General features: G+C 45.6%; 2 protein-coding genes across 5 annotated transcripts in view; one reads left to right on the top strand and one right to left on the bottom strand.

Moving 5' to 3' along the window:
• LOC126544630 (SIN3-HDAC complex-associated factor) overlaps positions 1-16,914 on the top strand; it is a 38,013-nt gene extending 21,099 nt beyond the window's left edge. For all 3 annotated transcript variants that reach the window (XM_050192069.3, XM_050192066.3, XM_050192067.3), the window contains exon 5: positions 2,008-16,914. In XM_050192069.3, the coding sequence (XP_050048026.1) occupies positions 2,008-2,407 (400 nt within the window). In that variant the 3' untranslated portion in view covers positions 2,408-16,914. The remainder of the gene's footprint in view (positions 1-2,007) is intronic.
• Positions 16,069-27,589, bottom strand: tsr (Cofilin/actin-depolymerizing factor homolog tsr). 2 transcript variants are annotated; one of them, XM_050192065.3, is made up of 3 exons: positions 27,467-27,589; positions 20,154-20,431; positions 16,069-17,491 (listed from the first exon to the last, which is right to left on the bottom strand). In XM_050192065.3, exons 1-3 carry the CDS (start codon positions 27,467-27,469, stop codon positions 17,329-17,331), a joined length of 444 nt encoding a protein of 147 aa, XP_050048022.1. In that variant the 5' UTR covers positions 27,470-27,589; the 3' UTR covers positions 16,069-17,328. The 2 variants fall into 2 exon arrangements, with proteins under 2 accessions (XP_050048022.1, XP_050048021.1); XM_050192064.1 differs by lacking the exon at positions 27,467-27,589 and having other exon boundaries at positions 20,154-20,443.
• Positions 27,590-27,874: the final 285 nt, after the last annotated feature.

Raw genomic sequence — 27,874 nt, 5'->3', positions numbered from 1 at the left:
GCAACGCTTGACCCTTGCCATGCTTTCTGCACTTGGTAGCCATTGGCGAAGATGGCAAACGTGGAGTTGGCACCATTGATGACTGCGGCAAATTCTTTCAATAAAAATCATGGCACTAAACAGCACAGCAGGAAGCTTGGTAGTAAAAATCGAAGCAACTAGGGCTTGCGTTGCCACGGTAGCTGTGACTGAAGCCCTTCCATACATGTTTCCGCCAACTGTAGCTGCCAGTGTATTGGCTTGTGAGAGCTCTGGTTCAGGAAGCTGCGGCATGATAAAAAATGGTGGCAGTAATGGCTTTGATTAATGCCATTTCGAACTTGCGGTCGTGGCAGATATTCCCGAATATTGGTCGGCGAAGGGTTTCAGACGTTCTTTTACATTGACTCTATCAGGTATGGGCATCCGAATTATCGCACATGTCTGAAAAATTGGCAGTCCAAACAATTGCTTGTTGACCGTACAGTCATACATTAATGGTGCCTGCAGCAAAAAAATGCTTTTTGTTAAATCGAGAACTGTGTTACACCGTAATACCTCGTTAACTTAAAGTAAGAATGTCGAGATAAGCAGATTTTCGACATAAGGAAAGTTACGGAAATTGCAGTGAAAAGTCAAGTTATTTCTAAAAAATTCACTGCTACTGACCAGCTTTTCAACAAGAGCTTCTAAACTGGCTCTTCGTAAAGGTTTCAAAGAAAGAATAAAAACATGCCAGAGATACCAACCAGCTCCATTTTGCATCACTGCCATTTTATTCAGTGCATAAAAACTGAGTAAGGCTGGTGCGCTTCACACATCGCATGAACCAATCGTTCCCGCCGCTACACTCAACGTCTTTTTTTTTCCCGCAGCAAGCGAAGCATGTTTTTCTTGTTTCGGCTGATGTCGGCACCTCTCGAGCTCTTATGCCATCGTCGCCATCGCCTTCACTGCCCCTCCGTTTGTAGCCATCCCAGCGATTTCGGCGTCAGTAAATTTATCTGTCACCAGTACGTCCTGCCGGCATGGCGCGTACTCATGAATGCTCACATTGCTTTCTGTGGCACCATTCCCAGTAAGTCCGTGCCGTGTGCGTTGTGTAGACCACTACCAGTATATGACATTGCAATACCAAAGCTGTTTGAACAAAATTGAAAAGGTTGGAACACTACGCAACGCATGTGTGACACAAGCATTCACGAGCACCCGCTACGTGAGCAGGATGTACCACAATGCACCCGGCAGGTGTGCTTTTATTCTACGTTGCGTAGAATAAAATTAAAACTGAGATCGTACCTGTGATGGTAAATCAGGGTTGCGTTGCATAAAACGAACAAAACGAACTGTGTGTGCTGTTTCGCATGCCCTGCCTCGGCACACGCCATGGTTGCTTGACAAAGTTGCTATGCCGCTAGGTTCTGACTGCACATTCGGAGAAAGTGTCCACTTTGTGGTAGGCACGGCCAAGGCGCGGCAGCCTCGTGCGAAGCTTGTGAAACTGTCCGGCGGCAGAGAGTACATTGCATTCTCTGTCAAGATTTTGAGATATCCGCCATCTGGCCCAAACATACTTTGATGTAAAGGGCAATAAATACGTGGCACTTAGGGGAACTGGTTCGGTGCCAGAGGAAATTTCGACTCGGACGATTTTTCGAGATATGCAAGTTTGAGTTAATGAGGTGCAATGTAAACTTGATAAACGGAACTGCCGCTTAAACGGAACACCATCCTCATGGTTGGTTGGTTTTGTATTCATGCAATGCTCTCTGCAATGTCTAGGTTAAACGGAACCAATTTCTCTGGTCCCTTGAGGTTCCATTTAAAGAGAGTCTACTTTATTACTGTATCAAGGTTTTATTGTTTCAGCAGCGCATGTAATTGCTACACAGCTTCCTACAAGCAGATCCTCCTGTGTTAAAGTTTGACGGTTCAGTGGCACTTTCTGTCCTGCACTTGTGCAACTCGGAAGCTGTACAATGTATTCCACGGTCATCGTCTGCTTCTCATCACAATCTCTCGCTACAGGGAGAAAGTCTGCTGTGGCATCATCTTCAAGGGGCTACACGGGGAGGTGCTGATCTATCCCAAGCTCCTGCGGCCTTGCCGATGCAGACGGCGGCGCCTGGGTGCCACAAAGGCACCTGCAGAAGTCACCGATGCCCCCAAGGGTGGCACCCATCTTACGGCAGAGGACACCGACACATCGACAATGCCAATGGACATGTCGCCATCCTCCACTATAGAGTCATCATCTGCGCCGGTTACCACAGTACTGATGCCCGAGGCGTTGCCAACAGACGACATAGGCACATCTGCCGCCCTCCTCTTTCCCACACCCGAGATATCGGACTGCAACCCAAGCAGTCCAGACGCTTCTGAAAACCTCTCGCGCGGTTCCACCTCACCAGATGGCGCCAGCGATTAACGTTGGCTTATGCCTTAGGGTGTCCCACAAATTCTTTTTTTCATTTTGTTTTTCTTGCTTCTATTTGTTTTCTGTTTTGTATTTATTTCCTCCCACTCTACTTGTTAGATTCATGTTCAATTTGTAATCTCAACTGTATATGCCCACCTCCACCCCTCCCCTACACATACCCAGTCCCTCCAGACTTGTTAATCATGCCCTGCACCTTGACCTAATTTATTGCCCTTAACTTATTCCCTTGTTATGACAAATGCCGGTTGTTTTTCTTCCGCTGTCATGCTTAGTTGGCAAAAGCTTCTTTGGGTGGGGAGACTGACACATGCATCATTATGTTTTCGACCTGCTGCTTCTGTACCAGCCTTTAAGCTCTGCATGTGTGTTAAGTTTCAGTTTCCTTTTCTTTTGCATGTTTCAAACATCCATCGTGGGTGTACCTTTCTTTTCTTTAACACAATTTTAAGCGTCACACATGCGGCGAGGCTTGGTAACCGAGTTTCTCTTGCCGGCAGCGCTGCTGTGTTTTCTAAACTTAGTTTGTGTTGGTCATGTTCAGTCTTTAACGTTGCAGATGTAACGCTTCACCACCCCATCCTGTTGTTAAATTTGACATTTTATCCGAATTTGCTAATGAACTTTAGTGGTTTTCGACATACCACACATCTCCCCGTTAAGGAGATCTATGAAGTTTTTTTGCCATAACAGAACATTAAGTAATGCGACTCTTGTTTTAGTGTACATGCAGACAATGATTTGTAATAGTGCCCAAGCATTGTTTCAGAACTGTTTGTGTTTGGTGTGCATGAATGCCGGAAATTTGCCATTGCACATTCTGCCGGTGAAACTGCTGCCCATTTCGTTGCTTCGACTCGGACCAATTTTGAAAGCCACATTATTTTCTTTTTTTTTTTGCTTTTAAAGCCAGCGAGTGCAGTTTTCATACAGTACATTCCAAGCCTCGCATCAGCGTAGCATTGAGCCTCCACGTTTCATTACTGAAATTTCTTTTTCAGTTCTCCATGAAAGTAATAGAACCTGTACAATGAAATGCGGCTGCAGGCACCATTTTCAGTGAATCTTGTGTATTTGGTTGTGGATCTTCATTATGCTTGCAGGCCGTTGTATACCTCGAATGTCATGAAAGCTTATGAACAGGTTTCTTTTCTTTCTTTTTCTACTGCATTTTTTACAGTGGAACGGCGTAATCAGGTTATTTCTGGAACAAAACAAGAACGGAAAATAAGAAAAGGTAGCCACACTCGTGCAAGCTATGTTGTCATTCACACCTCGTTCCGACAACGAGTACATCAAAGTGGTGAGAGAGAGAGCGCATCACTTCTTCGCCAAGTGCATTCTCTGTGGCGGGGTGTTTAAGTTCTGCAGTGACGTTGTGTTGTGACGCCATTGCGGGTTTTGTCCCCGGGGTTTGCTTCAACTGCGGGGGTACTTACTCTCTTCCTGCGACCTATGAAGCAGTATTTTGCCATCTAGTTGGTTCCTCACCAGCTCCTTGGCTGTCATCAGCCTTGCTCACCACAAATATGCACAGTCCGACAGGAGGCGATGAAGTGTTTGCACCGGATCCCATGGAAACGTCTTGTTGTCTCTATACTTGTCCTGAACAACGGCGTGGTCATCCCTTGCGAGGAAAAAAAAGAGGCTGCGCGCAGGTTTCCCAACTATGAATCAAAGGGAGTCGGGAGCCGAACTGGTGGGGGTGGCGGGTGCATTGGCCGAAGGGTTGCCGTCAAAGTCCGTCACTCTCCCTGCACCCGTTCCTGTTGTGGAAGTTGGTATTGCTCTGCTGCAATGGAATATGCAAGCTTTCTGCATGCTCATCAAACCACCATCATGCTCTGCGGACTTGTCCGGGTGAGACAGCAGTGCACCTCAATCAATGCTCCGTCGGCAAGCTGCATTTTTATTCAGCCGAGCTGACTTGCATGAGAGGTTCCGAAGCTGTATCGAACTGAGCTCGAACTCATCGTCCTGTCTTCCTCCTGCAGTTCACTGCGATGCATAAGGGCGCCATAGAAGCTGCTAAACTTGAAGTCCCGCCATGCCTCGGAACGCTGTTTCAAACGTGTTTCTGCCAGGCTCGGGGTAGTGGGAAGCAGCCGTGCTCAACTGAGAGCACCTTCTAGCGCCGAAGCCGCGAACGAGGTTTCTTCCTTTTTTTTTTCTTTTTTCTTCGGCTGCGAGGAGAATGTTATGCAGAACTGGTCACCACGTCTCATTGTCGAGGCGAGTTGGAGGACTCAGGGAGTCTTTACAAAGGCGACACCACCACATAACACATTTTTTCCATTTTTGTACTCTAGTCAGAAGGAAAGTCAAACCGCCGTCACCAGGTGGCGGAGGTATGGACAAAAAAACTTTGTCTCATTTGAGACGCACCCCGTCTGAGTTGATGAGGAGTAACCTAAGCACCGATGTTGCTCACAGCAAGAGTGGTCATGATGAAGGATCGTGGTGAAGGATCATGGATGAGCTGAACTTAGATTATCAAGTTTGCGGACGCTGATTTTTGGACGTATTGAGGACTGGCATGGATAAGGCTATTTATACTTTGGCAGGTTGTGTGGTTGACTTTTGAAGGTGTGCCATGAGTGATGAGTATCTCGGAGACTGCATGCAGTTTGGTATTCCTTCCTTCCTTTCTCCAGCGATATAGTTTGCTGCCAAGAAGCCTGAAAGTTTAACGTTTGCTGCTTCAAAGCTTATACCTCGGATGGGCAGCATTTTGTTGATGGTGTAGATTAGGCTGTCTTGCCTGGCTTTTTGTTCAACTCTGCTCGTTCAATCTCGATTCAGATGTGAACAGGTGGCGTTCGGCAAGTGCTACATTGTCTTGTTGCCTTGTAAACGAAGCCGCAAGTCATCAAAAGTTTAAACGTAATACTTGTTGCCTCGCCTTTGCTATATTTGGCTACAACTTGACCTTACAAACAGTGCTGCTGACCTTCTTGTTAAACTTTCTGGAGGACCGGGTGAAATCATCCACTCGCACCCAAGAAAACTGCCGCCGGGCTTTGCGAGTCATTGCCGTACCTGCATAAAACGCTGACTCGTTTGTTTTTGTTGACGCCACCAAGTACAACATCATGTGTCTGCATCAGCTGCAGAATCTCGTCAAAATTAAGAGCAGCTGACAAATATGGCTCATTGAGAGGTTCCCCCAGAAAGGCCCTCAGTCGTTGGGTGACAGTGCCCACGACTCGAGGGGTGTGTGTTGTAGTTTGGCTCTTATAGCTAGCGGATGCCATGTGCTGTTTTTCTTCTTGACCGTTGTTGTGCGCTGTTTTCTCCAGAAAGTGTTTCGCATTTCCCTGCGGTTGTTGAAATCTATGCCCAGCCCCATGTGAGTCGTTGGTATTGTGGTGGTAAACGAGCGAGCTTTTCAGAGAGGTTTCGGTGGGTGTCGGCCAAGCCTGCAGCAAATGTACGTTGCCATGTAATTCTTTTCATCTTGAGCACCTCACGGGCTGCGAGTCTAGTTGCTCCATAATGACTTGGCACAACAGAGTTGCATTGTGACATATTTGTGTCACGCTGGTGACCTACTTGTCACACCTGTGACACACTCTTGACTTTCATTTGTTTTAGTGCATGTATTTTCCTGCTTAAACTGGAAATCTGAAAAGTCGCAGATGTTGCAAAGTAGCATTATTATTTAGTGTTGGCGTGCAGTTGGGAACTATTGCTTTCAGCCTGAATATTAAGGTAGCACAGTATAGAGCTTGGTGTGGCATGACTGCTCGATTTGCAGTTGCTGAAAAAAATTTTCATTAGTCCTACACTCATTGTAGAGTACATGGGCAAAGAACAAGAAAGAAAGCAAAAAAGAGAATTAATCATTGCTGCTCTGCGACTTAGTACAGCAGCACTGATCAGATCAGCTTGGCACATTAGTTTGCAGGGCTTGACAGCCACCGAGCATCTCTTTGCAGGAATGAAAGAAAGCTGCAGTGTTGCGAGAAAGTCGAGTAGACGAAATGTTGTTGTGAGCTTGTCGGGAAGTCACTGCCACTTTTTTCTAAGATAAAAAAAAAAAAAGAATCCCAAAGCCCACGTTTTACCGCGCTTGTTCTTGCCAACCGGCTAAAAAGTCGTGGTTGCGTGTGTTTGGGAGGCCGGGTGTTCTTTCTAAGGGGTTTTTTTTCTCTTCATAGCAGTGTGTGCTTTGTAACCATGTGTGATCGTCTCCAGTTGTTAATTAGTCCTTCTGCTGCATTCCAACATGCAGCTTTGCTGTCGTGCGATTTGATCCTCTGCATGCGTGTTTGTTCACCCAGTGACCGAAGTACATCCCCACAAGAACTGTCACTTAGCTTTTAACACCAACCACCTCTTGTGGTGTACGCAATGACACAGGGCCAAAACTGAATGCAGAACCTGAAGCACGATAGGCTTGCTTAATGTACTGCCTGGAATTTGATGCAGTGAGTCAAATATGCAGTCGAAATAGCCCAAATCATACTCTATTTAGCATTTCTATGAATCATAGATGCGTGCACATCTTTTCTTTAATTTCTTCTGGTTTTCTTGATTAATTTTATACCTTAACGCTTGCACGTGCTCGACAAAATGGGGACTGTAAGCTATTAAAATGACTCGCAGCATTTGGGTGTCGTGTGAGCGCAAGTTGCATTGATTGTTAAAGCATGTTTGCTGTGTTAGCGGCTTGTGTGAAGAATGAAAGCAGCAGTGTTACATATGCGGGCATTTTGCTGCGCACTACGTCCACTGACTGCTGATGTAGCAATAGCACGAAGCGCGGGTTTCTTGCACAGATTGGCCTTGTGTCATCCCCACTTGTAAGGTAGTGGCAATGTGTAAGCTGTGCTGCAAGAGAAATTTCTTATGTTGTCCAGACACTGGGTACTTTTTAACCCCTGCAGTATTAGCTGTGCATGGTCCCAACTCTGTGTGCAGGATTTTTCTGCATCAATGGCTTGCAGCTGTGTAGTCTCGCAGTGTCCCCCATGTGGCATAAAAAAAGAAAAGAAGAATGTTTGCTAGCAGGACATTTTATGCCTTTGTATAAATGTCAGACATCAGGCCTATGCTTGAAAAAAACAAGAACTGCACAGCCGGCCTGAGAAGGATTGGCCTGTTGTAGGGCTGCGAATCGTAAGCTAACAATTGCAACAAAGTTGCTCACTCAAAAAGATGTTAGAAAATATAGGCTAAGCCAGATTGGTATGGACTTCTGGATTACTGAACAAGTCCCTCTTCATTGATACCCGTGGGCCAGAATTGGATGACTGCAAGCCGAGCGACACCTGGACATTGAGATTCTTGCACTAGGTCTCTGCAGTGTCATGGATATTGAGGTGTCCGCCCAGTCTTATCTCGATTCAACGGTTAACAATACAGAAACAAAGATGAAAATGGATTCAGAACCACGCAAAGGCTCAACTTGTTGGCCTTTGTCACATTCTCCTATGCACAATCTGGCCTTGAAATCTGCCCCTCCTCCTGCTCACCCCCGTCTTCTTTGATATTTCAGAAGGGAAAAGTATAGATCATTTTCTGTGGTAGTAGCTGATGCAAACGAAGAGCTGTGAAAGATCTCCAGTCTAGGCAAATTTGGTGCTTCTCTTTAGCATTCCTTTAATGCGACACAATCTTGCAGCCAAGTTTCACCTTGCTACAAACCAGTGCATTGAACATTGTGTGTGTGTGTCTCTACCTTTTGCTCGATGTATGCGTCCTGCATGCAAGACCCCCGTTCCTTTTCCAAAGCTTTCTTTCGCATTTTTGCGGTTCGTTCCTATTGTAGATAGCAGACATGACAGTCCTAAACTTGCTGTGTCATGACCGCAGAACCTCATGTGGTACTTAAGGGCATTGAGAAAAAAAAAAAAAAAAACATACAGCAGCTTATTGTCAGGTGCAAATTATTTTCTTTTTTGTCCGTGCATGTTTTTATTTTTCTTTCAAAGTGCAATTTACCTTTTGGTATGTTCTCGTGGGTGAGAATGTTTGTTCACTTAATGTTCATGTGTACATTTTTCAGATTTTTTCTTTTTGTTATTGTTATTTTTTTACTTGTTTGCCGGCCTAGTGTCTGAGTTGCATATTTAGGCCATTTGCATTGTGAATACACATTGTAGAAATTTTTTTTTTTTCACTTATTTATGCTGGAAGCATTTTACAGGCTGACCAACTTTTTGCATGGCATTTTTATCTCGTTTTTGTCATCACTCCATATCGTTGAGATGATTATGAATGGGAAGAATGAAAATGCAATAACACTGTGACAATGTTTCCGTTGGTGCACCTTAGACAAGAACTGCATGCCATCTGCTTATATGTTGCGTGTATTTTCTCTCCCTTTTTTAAAATTTTCATCTGTAATTGACGTCATTGTTGAGGCCTGCTTGTTCCTGCTTTAGGGTTTATGCCGCTTGGCCTCAGGCAATTGCTCTTTACACAGCACTCAGGCCTGCGTGCATAAAAGAATGCATTATAATGAAACCATGCAAAATGAAATGTGATTTGCCCACCCCGACGTTGCAGCTCAAATCGCACAGGCCCGGCTGTTTGAACGAGCCTCTCGCCATCACCTCTTCATTCCTCCTTGCATTCTGGAAAATTTTTTTTCGGTAATTCTGTCCCCCCAGTGCTTGTAATTTGCCTACCTGACACCAGGTGGCTTGAGCGAACGATAACCCGGTGATTCTCGTGGTGCATGCTCGTGACAGTGTCACGAGGTGCATGCGTCACATCCGTGACTTTTGTCGTCTCTTGTCCTACCTCCTCAAGTGTAATTGTTTCTCACGTCCCGACCTTGCGTCGTTATGTGTGTGTTATCGTCTGTGTATATTCGGATGGTTTCTTGCACCCCAGCTCGGAAATGCCTGTGATTGTACATTTGAAGCAAAACCATTTGCACCTTCTTCACATGTTTCAATTGTGTTTGGTGTTTTCTAAACGTGAATGCATGCAGTTAGGCGCAGGCAACATTTGTGGTGTTTCGCATAGCAGCACCATCTGGCGTAAAAATAGGGAAATTCAAGGCTGCAAGATGTTTCTGTCAGCCAGTGTACCAGCTGTGGAGCGCCAAAGTACCTTGCCTATTAAAGAATTGAACTATTAGACGTTATGCTTGGCAAGATCTGAAACGTGTTGCCGGATTTTGTTGCAGTGCTGGTTCAAGGAATGGTTTCAGCTTCCTTAGGGAAGATTAAGTCGTTGATGAGGTTGGCGATTCCTAAAGGGGATTTGCATTATCTGCCTTGCATCATTTGTCCACATAGTAATGGCACAAGTCTTAGCCATCAAATTAGATCAAGAGAAAAGAATCTGCTGCATGTTAACCACATGATGTCGGACAAACACAACGACGCTGCCTCGCCACACTGCATTTTCTCGAGTTTGACGTGCCCGGTCATAGCGAGTGTGCGTGCTTTCTATATCGATGTTTCCCTGCTGTCCATGTTGAAATTGAATGCGATACCATTGGTTTCTCGGAGTGAGCGTGGATGTAGCGAGTGTTCACAACTTGTTTTTTGTTCCCCCTTCATCGTAGTCATACCTCAAGTGGTCGTAGAAATAAACATACATCTCATGTCAAGAGCTTCGTGCAGTCTCGCGTCGTTCATTCATGTTTACTTTGGACTCGACAGGCCTCGGTAAGCAGCGACGTAACCGTACCCATGTTCAGCGCGGAGCGCTGTAGATGCTCTTACACTTAAGATTTCTGTTTCCCAGTGCCTGCAATTCGCCTATCTGACACCAGATGGCATGAACAGTCGATAGCTCGGGGATTCTTGTGGTGTATGTTGTGACAGGCCATCATGTGCATGTATCATGTCCATGACTTTTGGCTACACGACTTGCTGTGCAAGATCCACATCCACAATAATGTCATAAATGGCTGCACCCTGCACCATTCCACTACGATTTAGAATGTGCCGCGTTTTCTTTTTTCACCCCCAGTCAAATACAGTAAAACCTCGTTAATTTGGATTTCACGAGACGGGAAAAAAAATGTCCAAATTATCGAGAAAATAATACACAAATGCTTACTACGTGAGCATGCTTTTATTTACTTTACAAATCGTCAAATGCCGTTTCTATTTCGCGAAAAGGCAGTGCAGAAGATGCCACACTCATCTCGCGACTGATTAGCGCTCTCGGCGCCTATGGCCTCGCAACTTCCTTCGCAGTGCGCCCACGCCGCACGTCTTCACCTGAGACGCGATTTTTCTCTGCTGCGCGCACAAATCGATTCTTTTTTTTCTTTAGGCAACAGATGGTCCATCCATCGCGGTGTAGCTGGTGCTCTTCATCCTCGACAGCTTTGCACAGAGTCAGAACGAAACTACCGTCTGCCACGAACGCTGCAGATGAAACCGCGGTCGTTATCAACGCAATCGTGGATGACGCAATGCTATGCGCGGTGGTAAACGCAAGCAAGCACGATTCACAAAACGTACCAACCACTTTTACACTGCAGTACCGACGTTACACTATACCTTTAACCTTTCTTTTTTTTTTAATCCAGTGGCCATGACTATACTGTCCATAGAATAAAGAACAAACTCTGCTGACGACATGGCGTCGCACGTCTGCGACGCTCCGCGCTTGCCGAGCTCCGAGAGTTGTCCGAAATAACCAATGTGCGGCCGAGTATGTGCGAATAAAACGAGTTTGATTGCATTAAATAATGCATACGCCTGCCGGGACCAGAGGACGAGTCCGAATTGTCTGATTTTCCTCATTGATGAAGTTGTACGGTATCCAGGAGATAACCTAGGCGGTCACAGAGGTTTGCTAGAAAAAAAAAAAAAAAAGGTGCCATATAAAATATTCCAGTACATGTGAAACAAAACAGATCGTCCTGCAAAACAGTTAAGTTATGGGGTTTTACGTGCCAAAACCACTTTCTGATTATGAGGCACACCGTAGTGGAGGACTCCGGAAATTTCGACCACCTGGGGTTCTTTAACGTGCACCTAAATCTAAGTACACGGGTGTTTTCGCATTTCGCCCCCATCGAAATGCAGCCGCCGTGGCCGATCCTGCAAAACAAATCTGCATATGGCTTTAGAAAGTGAATAATAATGGTTATGTACGCGAAAAAAAATAGCATGTAGCATTCATTATAATGTCTGCAATGATTCAAGAAGAAACTTCATTAATGAATGGTCCCGCAGTTTTTGTTGTGGTGGCCTCTGGTGGCGGCTCAAAGTCCTTGGACTCTGGCGGCATCTTCGGCTTGCCGGACGGCCCAGAGCTGGTCTGCCAACTCCGAACTTTTGAGAGCAAATTATGTTTTTGTTACGCAAGCGCAAGTAGTAAACGAATAGAAAGCGTTTGATTTATTGGAATTGGGGAGCGGAATGCATCAGATCAGCCACTCCAGGAATGGAAACTGTACAATTCTCATCATTCCGAGGAGCTAAAAAGAGGAGCGGAATTAACGCACTCTCTGGAATGCAGTTGGAATGGAAGGGCCCAGTCCAGAACTCTGGTCCCAACTGTCAAGACTCCTGTGGTGATGACAGGTGTTCGACACATGCGTTGGCCGTGTCCTGGGACACGTGAAACTAGATAGGCCTAGAATTCTAAGCAAAGCCAGATTGGAGTCACATTGCCGGAAAGCTACTACAACCTGTGGGCAGTGGCTGGCAAGTTCTCGGGAGACTGCATCAGTTCTGCACGATGCGTTTCCCTTTTGTCTTTTTTTCTCATTGTGCTGCGAGGCAAATCCAGAGAGAAAAATACACAAAATGCCGATCCGCCATGTACCGGGTGTCCCAGCTAACACTACCAAAGTTATTTAAGAAATAATAAATAATACCATCGGAGATCTGACGACCAGACACTATAGGTGTGATAATTGCGTCTTGCACATTTCTTTTTTTTCGTTGAACTGTTTGGCTAACGTTACCTGGGACATATGTATGTGCCGTGCTGTGTGAGAGTGACAAAGCTTTAGCCAATGCTACAATTTTATCAAAATACTGGGACACAATAGCAAACGCAATAGGTAGTAGCATCTTGCGACGTGCGAAATGCGTGGCGTGTACTTACCCGCTAGCATAAGGGTTTTTAGAGCATTTCAAGCTTTACGATACCGCACTTGTATGGGCTGGGCGACTCCACCTCAAAGAGCAAGATGTCCTTTGTTGTCACACAATTTTTCATCAGCAAATTCTCATTTGCAGTTCTTGTCTTTAAAGGGAAACTGATGGCAAATACTAAGTCAACGTGGACTGTTTAAATAACTTCCAGAAACCTTGCAACGCTTGTTTCATGCCAAGACTTAGTTTACAAGAAAGAAAATTGGATCTGAAGGGTCCGAATACCTTTATAGGAATTCAAATCTCCCGCCACCCCACCGGGGAGTGGCGACGTTGCATACGGCATCACCACCCTTGGCTGCCGTCGGTGAGTAAATCGGCGCACCGTGCGACTCTTTGCTCAAAACGCAAACACACGACCATAGAGATCAGAGCCAAGACTGCATTGGATTTGCCGGTGCAGCTGCCTTTCAGCAAGTGGTGCGAGTCATTCGGGCAAACGTTGATTCAGGCATCCTAGGACGTCACATGGGCATGAAATCGTAGGGCTCCACCCTACGAGGATGTCGGCCTCCACCTCATTAACAATAAATGTTCTCTCTCTGCTACTTCGAGTTCGTGAGAGTATCACTAGCCGGCAAAACCTGCACAGCACTACGCGATGACGAAACTGCTGAAATGCAAAAGTGGGAGCCACGCAGAGTAGAGCGACAACCCTTCGGCCGCCTGCATAGTCGTCAAGGGTAACATCAATGAAAAATCTTAAAATTAAATAGGTCTGGACAAGTAGCATTTTCTTCCGTCTTATAATGCAATGTGATGATCTTTTTATGACAAGAGGTTGAGTACTAGCGACAGAATTAAGAGTGCCTACGTCATCGGCCAATGCCCAGAGTCTCAAACCGTGTCCTACGTTTACCTCAATTTCTCCATAACTCTGCTCGGGATGCGAGATTCTCCAGCACTAATCTATCACTTTAGCTTGACTTAATATTTGCCTTTAGTGTCTCCAAGAACTTTTGTTTCTAGTGTTCTCATTCGAATTACCGTGTCCTTAATTTCTTTCCAACTCCAGACTGCCTACCTGTACCTCCTAGGTGTAAGTAAAGGTGGGACAGTTTTGCACTCTCCAGAGGCGAGACAGCCGACACCAGATTTCCACTTTGGGGACTGCATAGCCCATCGAGCGCCTTTGATTGAAGCCACTGGAAGTAAGCCGTCTTGTCCCAGAAGTTGACGCTTTGCGACTTTGCAGATAACTTCGCCTGTGCGGAAGCTTGGTCTTTTCTTCCTCCCCTAAAATACCTGCCTGTTGTGCCATGAAATACCCAAGCAAGCCGGAGAAGTCTTTTGGGTAAAGTTAAATCTCAACAAACTTCAATACAGCAACATTCTCAATATAACAACGTTTCTAACTTCTTATAACTTGTCATAGAACACAATGTATAATGAACCTCAGCATAACTAAACGAAATATAAAAAATACAAAAATCGCAGGGAGAGGTCTTAGTCCTGCAGTGGACATGAATAGGCTGATGATATTGTTTATACACGCTTTCAATATAACAAAATTTCACTGTCGTTGTAAAAGAATACAGAGACAATGAAAAACTTCCACAGTTGCAGATGGTCAAATTACATGCTGCTGCTTGCGAATGCACCTCTCGAATAGCCATAGACCACAGAAGGGGAGCAGCACCATGGTCTATATTAGTGCGAGAAGCAATGCATGCTTTAGGTGCAAGTGAGAGCGTTCAAGGCGAGCCAAGAAAGATGGTGGCTTGATGCGCACAGTCTTTCCGTGCGAGCACGGAGAAAGGATGGCAGGTTCTTGTGCGTCTCCTTTTCTAGCATGGCCGTGGCTGCGCAAAGCTATCGCCGTGGCCGAGTGCATATGCAGTCTGTGCAAAGAGGTTTTAGACGTCACCTTCCAGGTGTGTAAAGACTGGGTAGGCAGAGACGGCACGACATCGTGCGCTGTTTTCCCGCAAGTTTAGTGCTTGAAGCTGCATAATCTTGAGTTTTGGAGGCGTGCTGAAGCGATAGGCAAACAACGCGTTCAAACTCCCTACTGCCGGCGGTTATTGTCCCGCTGCGGGGGGCGGAGTGGATGCGAGAGCGCGGCTGGCTTCGCTTCGTACCACCGGTGACAGGATATCATCAATTCGGCATGAAATCTTTGTTTGCAGACTCAAATTTAACTTTTTTTTCTCATTCAAATTTGCTTTTTGATTTCCAGATAATTTGACAAATTTTTCCGCCCCTTTTGTGGCATAAAAGATGTACTGGTAATTATTTATTTGCACGGATCGAATTTCAATATAAAGAAGAAAATTGAATGTTTCACCCACTTCGTTATATTGAGGTTTACCTGTACATCAAGAATCTGCCATCACCGTGCAGACAGCGTGGCAGCTTACAGGAGTGGCACAAGCCGAAGACACTGGCAATTGAGCGAACACTACGAAAGAAACATATCGCATACGGGTCACATTATCGTAAGTGCCCTTGCCAGACATGGAGCAAACACGACCCCCTAAACTGTGGGAAACCACTCGGAAAAACAGCTACACCTCCGACGAAATGCACTAGTAAGTGCTATAGTTTCATAAAATTAGCAGAGGGAACTGTGGCGCTAGTGTCTAGTGTCACGGTAGTACACTAGTGTAGCAGGGCAGTCAGCCAGCATGGGAACAATGGGTATTACATGGATATGCCCAACTTCATCCTTCTGGCTTTAAATGGCTTCGCAACTTTGCAAAGTGATGATTTAAAATAAAGTACTGCATTATAAATAATTAAACATCGTAAAAACTGTTGAACATAGGACCTCGAGCAGAGAAGCCCAGTATTGAAACCATTACACCACAGACACATGGACAAGTGGAACCATTGCAATTAGCAGGCTTGTACGTATTTGGCAGTCTCATTACCCTCTGCATTAAAAGCATCGCTCGCTTTGAAATTTAGGCCCACATAGAGTTTGACAAAGCCACAAGAGCGACTGAATCCCCAAGCATGAAGATCAGACAAATCCATGCACTACCCATCATTTGCATGGTGGCAGGAAGAGTGAAGTGCCAGAGTTGCCTAGTATTATGAAGAAACTATGGAGTGCAGCATGCGCCCGCCCTACCTCTGGGACAAGCACTGGCTTCACCTGCATACGACTTGGCAAGCACAGAAGCGGCAGCTAGTAAAACTACATATCAGTGGCTGAAATGGCCTTTGGAGCAGATGGGCGTGATGAAAAGGACATTCTGGAGCTGCCACATTTATATTTGGAGCCGCTTATTCCTTGCGGAACACCAAATATCTGCAGCACATCAATGAAGGTGACCCAATTTTTACCCCAGCCATTCCATCAAGGATTAACTGCAGTTAACTGAAAATTGCCCCAAGTTCTGCTTAAATTCCACCAGATACATCGATGTCCCAATAATGTCAACCCCCATTAATTAAACGTAACTATAACTGCATTTTGGATCCCATCGCAGCAACAAAAATTGAACTTTAAAGTTTGAACACCAAAAGGTACCAGATGTTTATGTCAAGCGAAATTCCAGTTTTGGCACGTGCGGTTTGCTGCACTCACTTTTCACAAAACACACACATCAAGAACGAGGATCAGCTTTATAAAAATTTTCATACTTTTTTTATTTGCATCAGTGTTCACCAGATTGATTCATTCCCCAGGGCACAAAAAAAAAATTCCATTAGAGTCAGCCCACCCGTACCAGGGAGGTAATCGCACCTCTTTATCGGATCACACGACAAGAGGTTTGCATCTGCAATTTATCCAGAGCAAGTCTCTCATTGCCGGTGTACAAAACACACCTCACATTTGTCCATGTACACACAGGTATACGAGAAAAAAACTGAAGCCTAAAGCAACTTGATAGCAAAAAAAAAAAAAGAAAAGAAAGGCAGAGGCCAATTACCGCGCTTCACACAGAATATTTTTTCACTGCCATTCTAACAGATATTTAAAAATGCCGGCAAAAAGAAAAGGAGAACAGAAGAAACAACCTCGTGACTCAATAAATAGTTAGCAGGTAAACACACTAGCACAAAGTTGTAAAATAAAAAAATACATTGGCTGAATGAAGGGACTGAAGTGTCCAAAAAACCACAACTCTGGTAGAAAGGAACCCTGAAACCCTTTTATCCCTTGCTTGAAGCAACCCTGGCTAACAGTGGAGTAAACGTTTAAAATTTATCCGTGGAGTTAAAGTTTACACGAGCAAACAGACTGTTCCAACCAGGCATTTAAAATGCTCCAGTGTTACATGAAGCATTTGCACGTACTACAAATTTCTGCATCAGTAATAAATGGTAACCTTGCTTTACTATTTATTAACACAGGAAAAAAAATCAATGAAACTTGTTCGAAATCTCAACAATGCTAGCAAATGCAAGTAATGCATTCAACTCCAACCGGGTTTACATGAACTGTTGCAAAAAAATTAAGAAGGAAGGGGACAGTGACAGTTTCTGTTCAACGCTGAAGGAAATGGAGAAAACAAGCAGTTAAATGTGAATGTCCAGAAAAGTAACAAAGAATAGAAAGGAACAGTGTTCAACAGGGTTTGTTGCAGAAGGGTACCAAGGGCTCGGAAAGCAGGCAGATTATGGGACAACGCCGGAGGAAAGCGGCCGTCGGCGAAACAAACCAAATGAACGGCGTCTTGGCCGGTCTTGACATTCTTGCAGAGGCGTGTGCAACACATTTGCAGTCGCTGCCTGCTTCCTGCCTTTCGTCTTGTCGAGCAAAAGTGGACACTTCTTTTCCCTCCCCTTGTTTTGTGTGAACTTAAAAAAAAACCTCCGGAGGAGAACAATAAAACGAAGAGGGTGGCACCTCAGCCGTGACAAGTGTGTGTGTCCCTACTTGCGCGAAGAGTGGAAGGCAGCTTCTATTGCCTCCTGACCGACTTCTTCAAAGTCGCACGCCTGGACGTACTTGTAGACGCCCACGAGAGCCTTCTTGAGCGCGTCGTAGCTGCTGGAGTACAGCATTTTCTGCTTGATCTTCGCCTGCTCGGGACACCTGCGTGAGAGAGCAAAGGCGGGAGAGGTCGTTAAAAGACTTGACCCCCTGAACAACTTAATCTGTAGCTTCTACTTTTTCAAGTGGATGACCATCGCGTCCCAGCCACGGCAGCCCTAATTCTAAAAGAAGCAATGTTTAAAAAAGCTTGCGCATTGGGTGCACGTTCAGTGGTCGAAATTTATGCAGAACCCACTAGTACGATGTGCCTCATAATCAGATTTTCGATTGTGGCACGCAAAACCCCGTAACATCCCACCCCCCTCCGCGTCTTTTTTTTTACAGCAGAGCTGTTATACTCTAGGCTCTGGCGGTTTGTCTGCGAGGGCAAAAAATATGGCGGCCACTATAAAGCTAAAGCAAGAGCGTATCGCCAGGTTTGCCCCAGCTGCTTTTGATAGTGAGAAGTGTAGCAAAGCATCGCGATAAAAAAAAAAGTAGAACCAGAATAGACACTTAAGTATGAATTAGGATTTGAAGTCACGAGCTCTGCAGGCAAACCACATAACCTTATCTCAGTTATTTTCCACCCATGCAATGGGTAGGCCGTGTGCAGTGAGGACTGTAAGAGCGCGCCTACGAAGAACAAGAGCACCGCTATGCACAGAAGCCGGAATGTGCACGGCAACAGCGGGCGGCATTGTAATACGAAGATCGTGCCGCACACGCCGAGTGTGTACTTTTGTTTGGATCACCCCCTATCGACTGCACTCTCATCGCAATTGTAGGCGACGTCAAGACTTACCTCGGCCATACGGAAAGCAGTTCGTAGCATTTCTCTTGGAAAGGTTCAGCATTCAATGTTACACAAACATCGGTGTCCATGAAGTGTCATCAGCAAAGAACCTTTTCCAGAGCTGCCACAGAGCCAGTTGCCGTAATCATAGCGATCATGAAGCGATAGCTTTGAGCCCAAATAATAAGTACAAAAAAAAAAGCATTGATTATGCAATTCAACAACAAAATTCTTGAAAAGACTAAATTCATTGTGCTATGTGTTCTTTTCAACCAACATTGTTATTAGCAACATATTTATTACTGTATACACAGCTCTGCTGGTCATCCACCTTTACATTGTGGACTGGCTCTCAATTTCTCTTTATTACTGCCACTTCTCTATTGCCTGCATACCCCCGAGTAAATAAACAGAAAAGAACCGGCAGCAGCCCCCCCCCCCCTTGTTTGTCATTATGGCAAAGCAACGCACAATCCACATTTTGCATGTCTTTCTGTTCCCAACAAAGAAATGCACGTTTTGTCTTGCAACACCACTTGCAATTCATAGATTTTTTTATGCAGAACAAGTTCTGCAAGCGAACGTGCTGAATCGAAGTTCTCTGCCACATCTAGGCAAAAACCAACCACGGCCCCTGCACTTCAGCCAAAAAGCTTTATGCGGTGTCGTCCACCATTAGAAGGAACACAAAATGCGCAGCTGCCACTTTGCTGGGGATCTAGCTGCAAGTACCAGCTAAAGCTACATCAAAGCGCTGCCCAAGCGTGCGGAAAGGTGACAATGCCACCAATTGCATGTCTGCTGCAAAGCCAGGCGATTGTACACTTGCCAGAGGGAAACATTTACACATGCATTATCGGAACATTATGCAGCCTTTTGTACAGGTAGTCGGTCCAACTAGATCATGTTGCTCTAACAAGTAACCAGCCATGTGCTAACCAGTAACCAGGCAACTGAAACTTCATATTCAAAGAGCATGTGATGGAGTCCAAGCCTGCAATTTATGTGCAATAAGGTAGCAAGTTGAAGCTTGAGTAGTCTTCTGCGCCGGTTTAAATGATGTACAATGTTACCAATTCCCTCCCATAGCCACCAACACCTTCACTAACCAACCAATTTAACCAGCATAAATAAGCAGCAGCCGACATTAAAACTGTTATGTGGTTCCTTCCATGTCCACGGCACCACTTTCCGATGATGAATGAATTTCCCAACACAAAGGTCTAGGACCCCTTAAGGTGATATTCCTTTAAACAGTCTCAAAATCACCGGAGCAGCATCCAACGTATTCTGCACATGGAGTCAGAAACTACTTATGGAGAAGAAGAAGCTTAGCGAAACCATTGATGCCATGCAAAAAAAAATTTCTGAAATCTATAGTGCAAGATATCTGCCCATTGTGAAATATACACAGCATGTTTATCTTGCAAATTTTCCCCATTAAGCTGAGAAATCAGCAGAAATTGACTGCTTGAAAACGTGGCCCGATATGCATACGAGACCGACTCATCTTGCCCACAAAAGCGCTAAGCAAATGATGCCCCATTACACTCAAACCAGAAATACAGAGCTCCTTACACAGCCCTGAAAGGGCAACCAAACTAACTGAAAAACAAGAATAGAAACTAGGGGGCTTAGCCCTCAGGCAACACAGGCTGTGAAGGATGACGTAGTGGGGGGCTCTCAAGATTATATCTGAATGCCCTGGTGCTTTAGTGTGGACCTTCAATGTTCACAAGCACTTTTGCATTCAAACCCCATTGAAATGAAGTCAGCATAGCCAGAAATTGAACCAGCAATCTAGTGCTCAGGAGTGAATGACGTTCATTAATGCAGGTAAATGTGAAAAGAAAAAAAGCAAATTAGGCGAACGTTCTGGCAATACCCCCAGGGATTCACTCATGTAGAGGTTGTGCTTTCTCTCACCAGGTCATGAGGACAAGGCGGTCTACGGACATGGCGCATTCGGAGGCCCCCTCGGCGCGGATGGAGGCAGGGAAGTCAAAGACACAGTAGCGACACTCGTTCTTGTAGTTTTGCAGTTGCTCCAAGAAGTCCGCATAGGTGGCAGAGCGCTCTGCCGTGGTCTCCACATCGATGACCTTTTCGTCCTTGATGTGGTAGATTATGTAGCGGTACTTCTTATCCTTCTTCACCTCCTCATACACTGTCTTGGCTTCAGTGGACACTGTCACGCCGGAAGACTGCGAAGGCATAAGAAAAAGCAACCCTTCTGAAACCACACCAATGCAGAGTTCAAGGATGGAGTATGAAGCTCTACTAACTGTCAGAATGTTACAAGCATGGTAGAAGGGAGTCTTAGCTCCTTGCACACTTTTACTGTTTACGAATCACAGGAGCCATAGTCTGCAGTAGCAAAGCTGGAAGCGAGATCTACCAATGCTTTGGCCAACTACAATGCTGTTTGAAATATGAATGAGGGTGCTCATTTGAAGGAAATTATAAAGGGACTGCACATTAACAATTATGTTGCTACCAAGCTTTACAGCAGCAGTTAAGTAGGAGATACAGTAGGTCACTACTACACTGACTGTGCGTTCTCTGGTTAAACTCTGCAACACAAGATGTTGCTAACAGCGTTACGCTGCCATACACCTCTTCAATAATCCAGTATTCCGGAAAGTGAGAAAGCTAAAACAAATGAGTCATTAGTGCTATGCCCTCTGAGCCAATTGACAACGGTAGGTGTCCAAAACCAAATGGCTACGATGCGTTTCCGGCTCCCGCAATTACTTCCACCGCACGCAACCAGCCTTTAAGATTTGCATCTGTTTATCCAGGGGGCACCACCACTGAGGCTTGGATTTGGGCAGCACCTGTACTGCGACATTGTGTAATTTAGCATTCAACGGGCTATGCTGAACAAGTCGTGCGATCACAGGCATATCATAACGACCTTCCGAGTCTTGCAGCGAAACCACAATGCACACACACACACACAAGTATGATGTTGCAGATTTTTAAGCTTTAGCACACGCAAAGGGTTGAGCAGGCGCACGTTGAATCAATCTGGTTTGTAGAACAATGTATTTTAATAACTTGAGCTCTCAGAAGCACGATTTACTGATGCACCTTAGCTTACCACTTTTTTTGAGGCCCTTAAAAACCATGACATCCATAAGGAAACGCTTGTTATTGTGGCAGTATGGATCCAGCAAGGTGAAGTTGCACCTTTTGTCTCCAATATGAGAAACTATTTCTAATGACAAATGCAAGTAGTTTGAACCGCTGCAAGGTGTGCAAGATATACTGAAGACCAAGGTCATTCAAGACATCCACAAATTTTGCTCAACAATTTTTGTTTTGGCTGGAGGGGGTATGATGAAGTTAATGCCCAGAGTATTGGTATGCCTTTTTCTTTCCTACAATTTACTGCTGCAACCACAGAGAAATTAAAAATTTTTAATTACTATAAGCACAAGGCCAAGCAGGCAATGCGGTAATGTTACACTCAGAATCAAGCAAAGGGCTAAGAATCCACATCAGAATCATCAGAATCAAGCAAAGGGCTAAGAATCCGCATGCAGTGTATGTTATCTGCAGTGTTGCTTACGACAAAGGACCAATGCAGTCATCCCAGCTACACAATGACACCTGCAAACTAGGCTAAAGCTCGCACTTTACGAATTAAAAGAGTGAAAAAAAAAAAAAAGAATGACAGCACAGGCACTGACTGGCAACTCGTATTGAATACTTATAATTTGATGCAAGAACTTGTGAGCTATCGTGCTTCCTTTCTGCTGTTAATCTATAAAGCGCTAAGAACCGACTCGCCCAACAACCAACTCTAGTCACGAGGATTTGAAAATGTGTGGCCATCATAGGGAGCAGCGACACTATTACACAGTTTGTCCCCAAGCTGCAACTGATTGTGAAGGCGCTGGCCTAATCATAGCATGCGAAAACAAGCACACCGCGACTGAAAATTAAGAGTGCAGCCACTTTCAAATCTCAACACCTTGTACTACATCTTATGCCAAAACTAACCGACCTGTAATTGGCATACTGAAAGTTTATTTCAGTGCCCAAGTCAATGAAGCCAGCATCATGCATCCAGCCAGTGCCGAAGCTGGCAGCCTCCCTGCCGTTGCTGCAGAACTGCTACAATCGAGCGAAAAGGTTTCGCGTAGGGGTGCCTCAGCAGAAGGCTAGTCCAAGCAGTGCCATCCCAAGCAGGCGGTCCACCGTCGCCAAAACGCTTTTTCTCCACTTGCCCGGCAAAGAAGTCCATGCCAGCAACAGCAGACAAGCGCAGAGTAGGAGGAGGAGAAAGGGAGGGAAAGCACCCTTCCGAAAATAGCACAGGCCTCAACTCCGAGAATAAGCAGCAGCCAGATAAATACTCCTGACAGAAGGGAGACGGCCCAGTTGAAAAACGAACTGAAGCCGAGAAACGCCGGCCACGTGGAAGGGGGGCGCCAGCTACGGATCGACAGAGGCCTACAGGTTTCAACAAGAATGGTGGGAGAAAAAGTTAGCGCCAAATTTAAATGAAATTGGAGCGCTTGAAGCAGTCAAGCAACCCACGGGCTCCGAGGAATGACCTAGAGGGGCCCTGAATTTCCATCGCCTAGGGTTCAACATGCTGATAAATTTCAATACAGACAGTATTTTTGCATTCTGTCCCCCATCAGAATGCGGCCGCAGCGGCTGGGAATCAAAACCGATGACCACGTGCTTGGCAGAAGAATCCGACAGCCAGCATGCCAACGTAGTGGGTACCAGCCAATAGTATGACCAGGCTCTGGTTAATGAGGAAGTGCACTAGTCGCTAGCTAAAGTTATGGAGAGTCCTTAGTAATCCAGATAAAACATTTCGTCCCAAGTGAACAATCACTTTTCCTTTGAGGGTAAATAAAGGCTACGACAAGTGGCTGAGCAGTGAACACAAATCGCTACAGGTATGAGGGCTAGAAGTAGAATAGATTTATATTGCAAAAAGTTCACACCAAGGTTATGTTTAGCAGCCAGATGATGTGGGACAGTGTTCCAAAATTCAGGTTGTGACCTCACATGCAAATCACCTCAGAGGCTTTATGCACATAAGAAGAATACAAGAACCTAATGTGCAAAAGGAGAGGTCAGCTCCAGAGACCTGTTACATGTAGATCATGTTACATTAAGACCTAGATTAGATACTCAAGTAAGCATCACATAACAGCAACACTGGAGGAAAGCAGTCATTTACCAAGGGTCTAATCACCCCCCCCCCCCCCCCAAAGAAAGAAACCCTTGTCCCAAGACACAAGTAGCAGGCTTGCAGCAAATGCCTCTTAGAAAATGTGAGCACTGCATGACAGCTGCATAGTTTTGTACAATGCAGGACCGAGGCATCTCCTAGGGATCTACAACTACCCTTCTCACGTGGGTCCAAACGACAGAAAGCATTCAGACCATTACTTCCACCACTATGTGCACTGCTAGCATTGAGAAGCACGCATTGTCCCTGTTTCTGGCCCCAATTTGGTTACTCAAGATGGTCCACGGGTCCACTTTATTACATGACCAACTCAACTCTATCTGATAACCTGAACTACATCTTCATTTACTCATTTGGAATTAGCCAAACTAAGTTTTTTTTCGATATTACAATTACATCTTCCAATGCTCAGGTAGCACAGTCTCCTTGTTTAGTATCAATACATTGTTTCTCGCATAGCAAGCGGACATTCATAACCTAATGTCAATCTAGCATGCCTGTGCAGATCTGTCCATGGTCTGGGTCTCCACAAGGTAGAGGTAAATGGTGGTGTGCCATTTAGCCCAGCAAGTGAATGACTAAATTTTTGTCCCCTTGCCAAGTCGCAGTGCCTTATGTTTTCTGCATGTTATTTTTAGAGCCTACCCCTAATATCGCTCATTGACAGCATTATACAAACCACAAAAACCATAAGCACAGTGCAAGCTGTTGAACATCCACTAAGATTTGGCTGAGGATGCATGGATACCTGGGACAGTGGTATATATACCTGAAGATTACTTCAGAAAGTATGCTAGCTTTCTATTACAGCCATTACAACATCGGAAGGAAAAGAGGCACTGAGGGAAGAAATGAGAATTTGCAGTGCAATGACAATGAAGAAAGGAAATTTCATGTAACAGAGGTAGCAAAGTAAAACTTGCAGTGTTCTAGAGACCACTGAACAAGTCCAAATGTAGATGTGTAATGCAGATACATACACATCCATAGTACTGTCAATATCTGCTTTAGTGCAAGGATCATTGCTCTGAATGGTGTAACCAATGTGCAAAATTGAAATTGTGGTCAGCGACATTTCAGTACGTTCCGTCAAACACTGGAATGCACAAAGCTGTCAGAACCAAAGGAAAATGACTTTTGCAAAGTACAGCACCTGGCACATGTTTGACTGCTTGTTAGTTTGATTAGAATGAACAGATCCCAAGAAGCCTGCACAAGATGACCCAGATGCTGTTGTAACAATACTGTAAATGTTCTACATGCAATGAAACTGGAATCACAGGAACCCTTCACCGAGGCGTGTTCTGCACACAGGGGCTAGATAACTTCCTAAACACGGCTAGGCATGTAACGATGTCGCATACACTGTTGAGGCAAGGCAAACGCCACTACTGCTACGTTTACACTTCTACCGCCCATACTATCATGAGCAAGTCTTAAGGCTATGGAAAGAGCAAAAATCTTAGTTACCTCCAGCACAGCTTAGTTACCTCCAGCACAGCCGTGCAACAGTGAATTTGGTCGAGTAAGCTCACAAATGCTATGTCATTTGATTTCAGCATGCATGCCCAAGCTGCAGGGAAAATTTTCAGGGCAGCCATGTTTCACAGGCTCGCTTGCTACCGTAGCAAAAGTTAGCATTATCTTCCAAGGCATGTTGATACTAGCCGAAGAGTCACATGGCACCTAGGAAGCACTAAGAAAAAAAAAAGATGTGAAGCACCAATCCACCTTAGATAGAAAGGGGAATTTTATGATTCTGGCTAACTGTGTAGGGATGTTATTAAAAACTGAAGGCCAACAGCTACTGCACGGATAACTGACCTGCAACTGAATGAAACTACTTCAGAAGCAGAAGTTTAACTAAGCACTGCAATATGTCAAAAGGCTGCAAGACGGATGAGGTCATTAAACTGCTAAAAGCTGTCAATAGCACTCGGAGCCTACAACTGATGCATTGCGATACATGTACTACTTGCAGTAGCAACAGCATTCGGTCCCAAGAAAAAGGTAACCAAGGGATTTGATTTTCCCTAGTGCTACTGCCAAGTGACAAAACAGGCTATATTGTATAGCCCCAACATCCGGGGGCTTCCCTGAAAAAATTCGTTACAAACGTTTTTCTGTCCCACGAGAGAGAGCACCACAAAGGCAAGGGGGTCGAACATGTGAACTGGATAGCAGGTCAATTTACCCGTGTCCGTTTTGTTTTTTCAAGCTCACCGATTGTTTTACGTTGCTTATGACCATTTTCACGTTTTTGCCATATCGTAATAAACTTGATCTTCACAGTGGCGGGAATGCCAGCCGGCCCGAACTGAACCACGTGCTGTGTTTGGCGTCACTTACACCCGACAGGTTTGAGAGTAGGTGAACATCACCTCTAGAACGGTCACGTTGGGGGAGCGATTCGATACGCCCCCACTACATTCTGGCGTTGGATTTAAAGCACGCGACTGCTCGAGCTGGGCCTTTTCTGTCGAGCTCTTTTTCGTCGCTCGTACAAGCGCGCTTGTCTTTCTTTCACCTGCGCGCCTGCTCGCTGTAATCGCGCAAAACGCCTGCACAGGAACTCTGAGCGCGCTATCTGGCTCTCGCAAGACGTCCGGCCAGCGCCAACCACACAATGGAAAGCGGCTGAACGACTTCATTCGCCGGATGAGTCACATGCCACGACAGTAGCCAACGTCGGGCTGCCGACGAGCACTGAAGAGCCGGTTGAAAAGGAGCGCTCCTTCACGCTACCAGCCGCGGAAGCGGTGTCCAACCGCTCGAAACGAAGAATAAGAACCGGGAAACGCTCCCAAAATCGTATAGCACGTTTCGCGATGTTTCTCTTTTGTTCTTTTTTAATGTCTCGCGAGAGAAAGAGCAAGGCAATTTTGCTCATTTCTAGCCCTTTCCATTTAAAAAACGGGGTCAACTCACTGCGACAAGACGTTAAAAAAAAATGCGCGGGCGCTTTTTGGTTTTTCGAGCCCGAGAAATTGCCGACTTCCGTGCATGGGGCCTCGTTATGTTTTCACGAAGCCAAAGAAAGCAATTGAAAATTTAAAAAAGATAAACAAAACGAAATCTGAACGTAGCTCCGACTGCTGCATTCAGAAAGGGAAAGCCCCAAACTTCGTTTTTTTTTTTTTTTATGCTTGCGCTGAAGCTAACGCAAGCACAGGCGCCAGTCCCCAAACAATCAAAACGAAGGCGTGGTGCACGGTAAACCGCGATGACGGCAGGATGCCACGATGGAAGGCATAAATAAACGTCACGGCGAGGCGTATTCCGAGGGGCGGAGCGGCGGGTTACACGACATACTACATTCCGACGGCAGCCTCAAGCGCGGTCACCCGCCAATGCCAAAAAAAGCCGGCTAGAAGAGGATGACTAGACGGCTAGGCCTAACACACAGGGGCAAGACCCCCACCGACGACAGGGGCTCATCGCTCCAGCGTTAGGCCTGGCGGCATGCAGAAACCGCCCTTCGCTCCGCTTGCTAACTCCGCGCAATTCAAAAGCCAACCCGTAGGAGGTAATCGAAACTATCCGTACCCGCTAGCGCCCACAACGTTACGAATGCAACATGACCGCACACCGCTTAGCATCGCAGCGACCGAATGGAGTCGTGGAGGAAAAAAAAAAAAGCAAAAAGCTCCCGAGGTTTACGTTGAAGAAGCCCCACATAAGAACGATAACCCGAAGGAGTGTGTGTCATCGGGCGACGCTATACTTGCCCCAGCACTCTGTTCATCTCAAGAGAACAGAAATGCGCTTAACAGGCAAGGGGAGATACGAGCGTTCGTGAATGTGGCTTTTAACGTTGCCAAAATTAGCTACGAGGAGCAGCCCTTAGGCTTCGGGGGCCGTGGCATGGAGGATGGCACAAAACGCCGGTATCGTCACCCGTGCCGGCTAACCTCGCCCCTTTCAAAACGACTGGCACCAAACGTGCGACCCGCGCGACGACAGGCGATTGCTATGAAACGACCGCTGACCGTGGGTTAGACAAAATTTTGGTACTCACCATAGTGCGGCTGTAATTTAATTGATCGAGGGCACAACGTAACCAAGTCCTTGTTTTCGCACTAGGCCTCTCGACGCAAACGGGAAGGGTGGTTATACCAGGATCGCAGCGCACCCAGTTTGTGTTCCTCCGCGCTGCTACAGAGGGCGTCCACGATTGGGCGGTTGTTTTCTTGATTTGCTCTTCAAATTAAGCCGCCACACACAAAAAGTGCCAACTTGGGTTATTTCATTCACTAAACGAAGCCACGCATTATATTACGGTAAGCTATGCACTTATAGCACCTGGTGTGTTTTATTTAGTATAGATTTTTTAGTCTCTGCGTCGCAGTAGCAGGGTTTTTATAAGAGAACTACGTCGTCACGCGTCAGCACACGGCACGTCGCGATGACTCAACTTGGCCAGGCA

This window comes from Dermacentor andersoni, chromosome 10 (genome assembly GCF_023375885.2).
Source record: "Dermacentor andersoni chromosome 10, qqDerAnde1_hic_scaffold, whole genome shotgun sequence".
In the NCBI taxonomy this organism is placed as follows: domain Eukaryota; kingdom Metazoa; phylum Arthropoda; class Arachnida; order Ixodida; family Ixodidae; genus Dermacentor; species Dermacentor andersoni.
Note: the sequence above shows the minus strand (reverse complement) of the source record. Positions and strands in the feature narration are given on the sequence as shown.

Excerpts from the sequence above, each read along its gene's own strand:
- tsr (XM_050192064.1), bottom strand. The coding sequence starts at position 20,443 with ATGCCTTCGCAGTCTTCCGGCGTGACAGTGTCCACTGAAGCCAAGACA. Across the intron at positions 17,492-20,153 it reads CGCCTTGTCCTCATGACCTG|GTGTCCCGAGCAGGCGAAGA; the intron begins GTGAGAGAAAGC and ends TCTCTCACGCAG.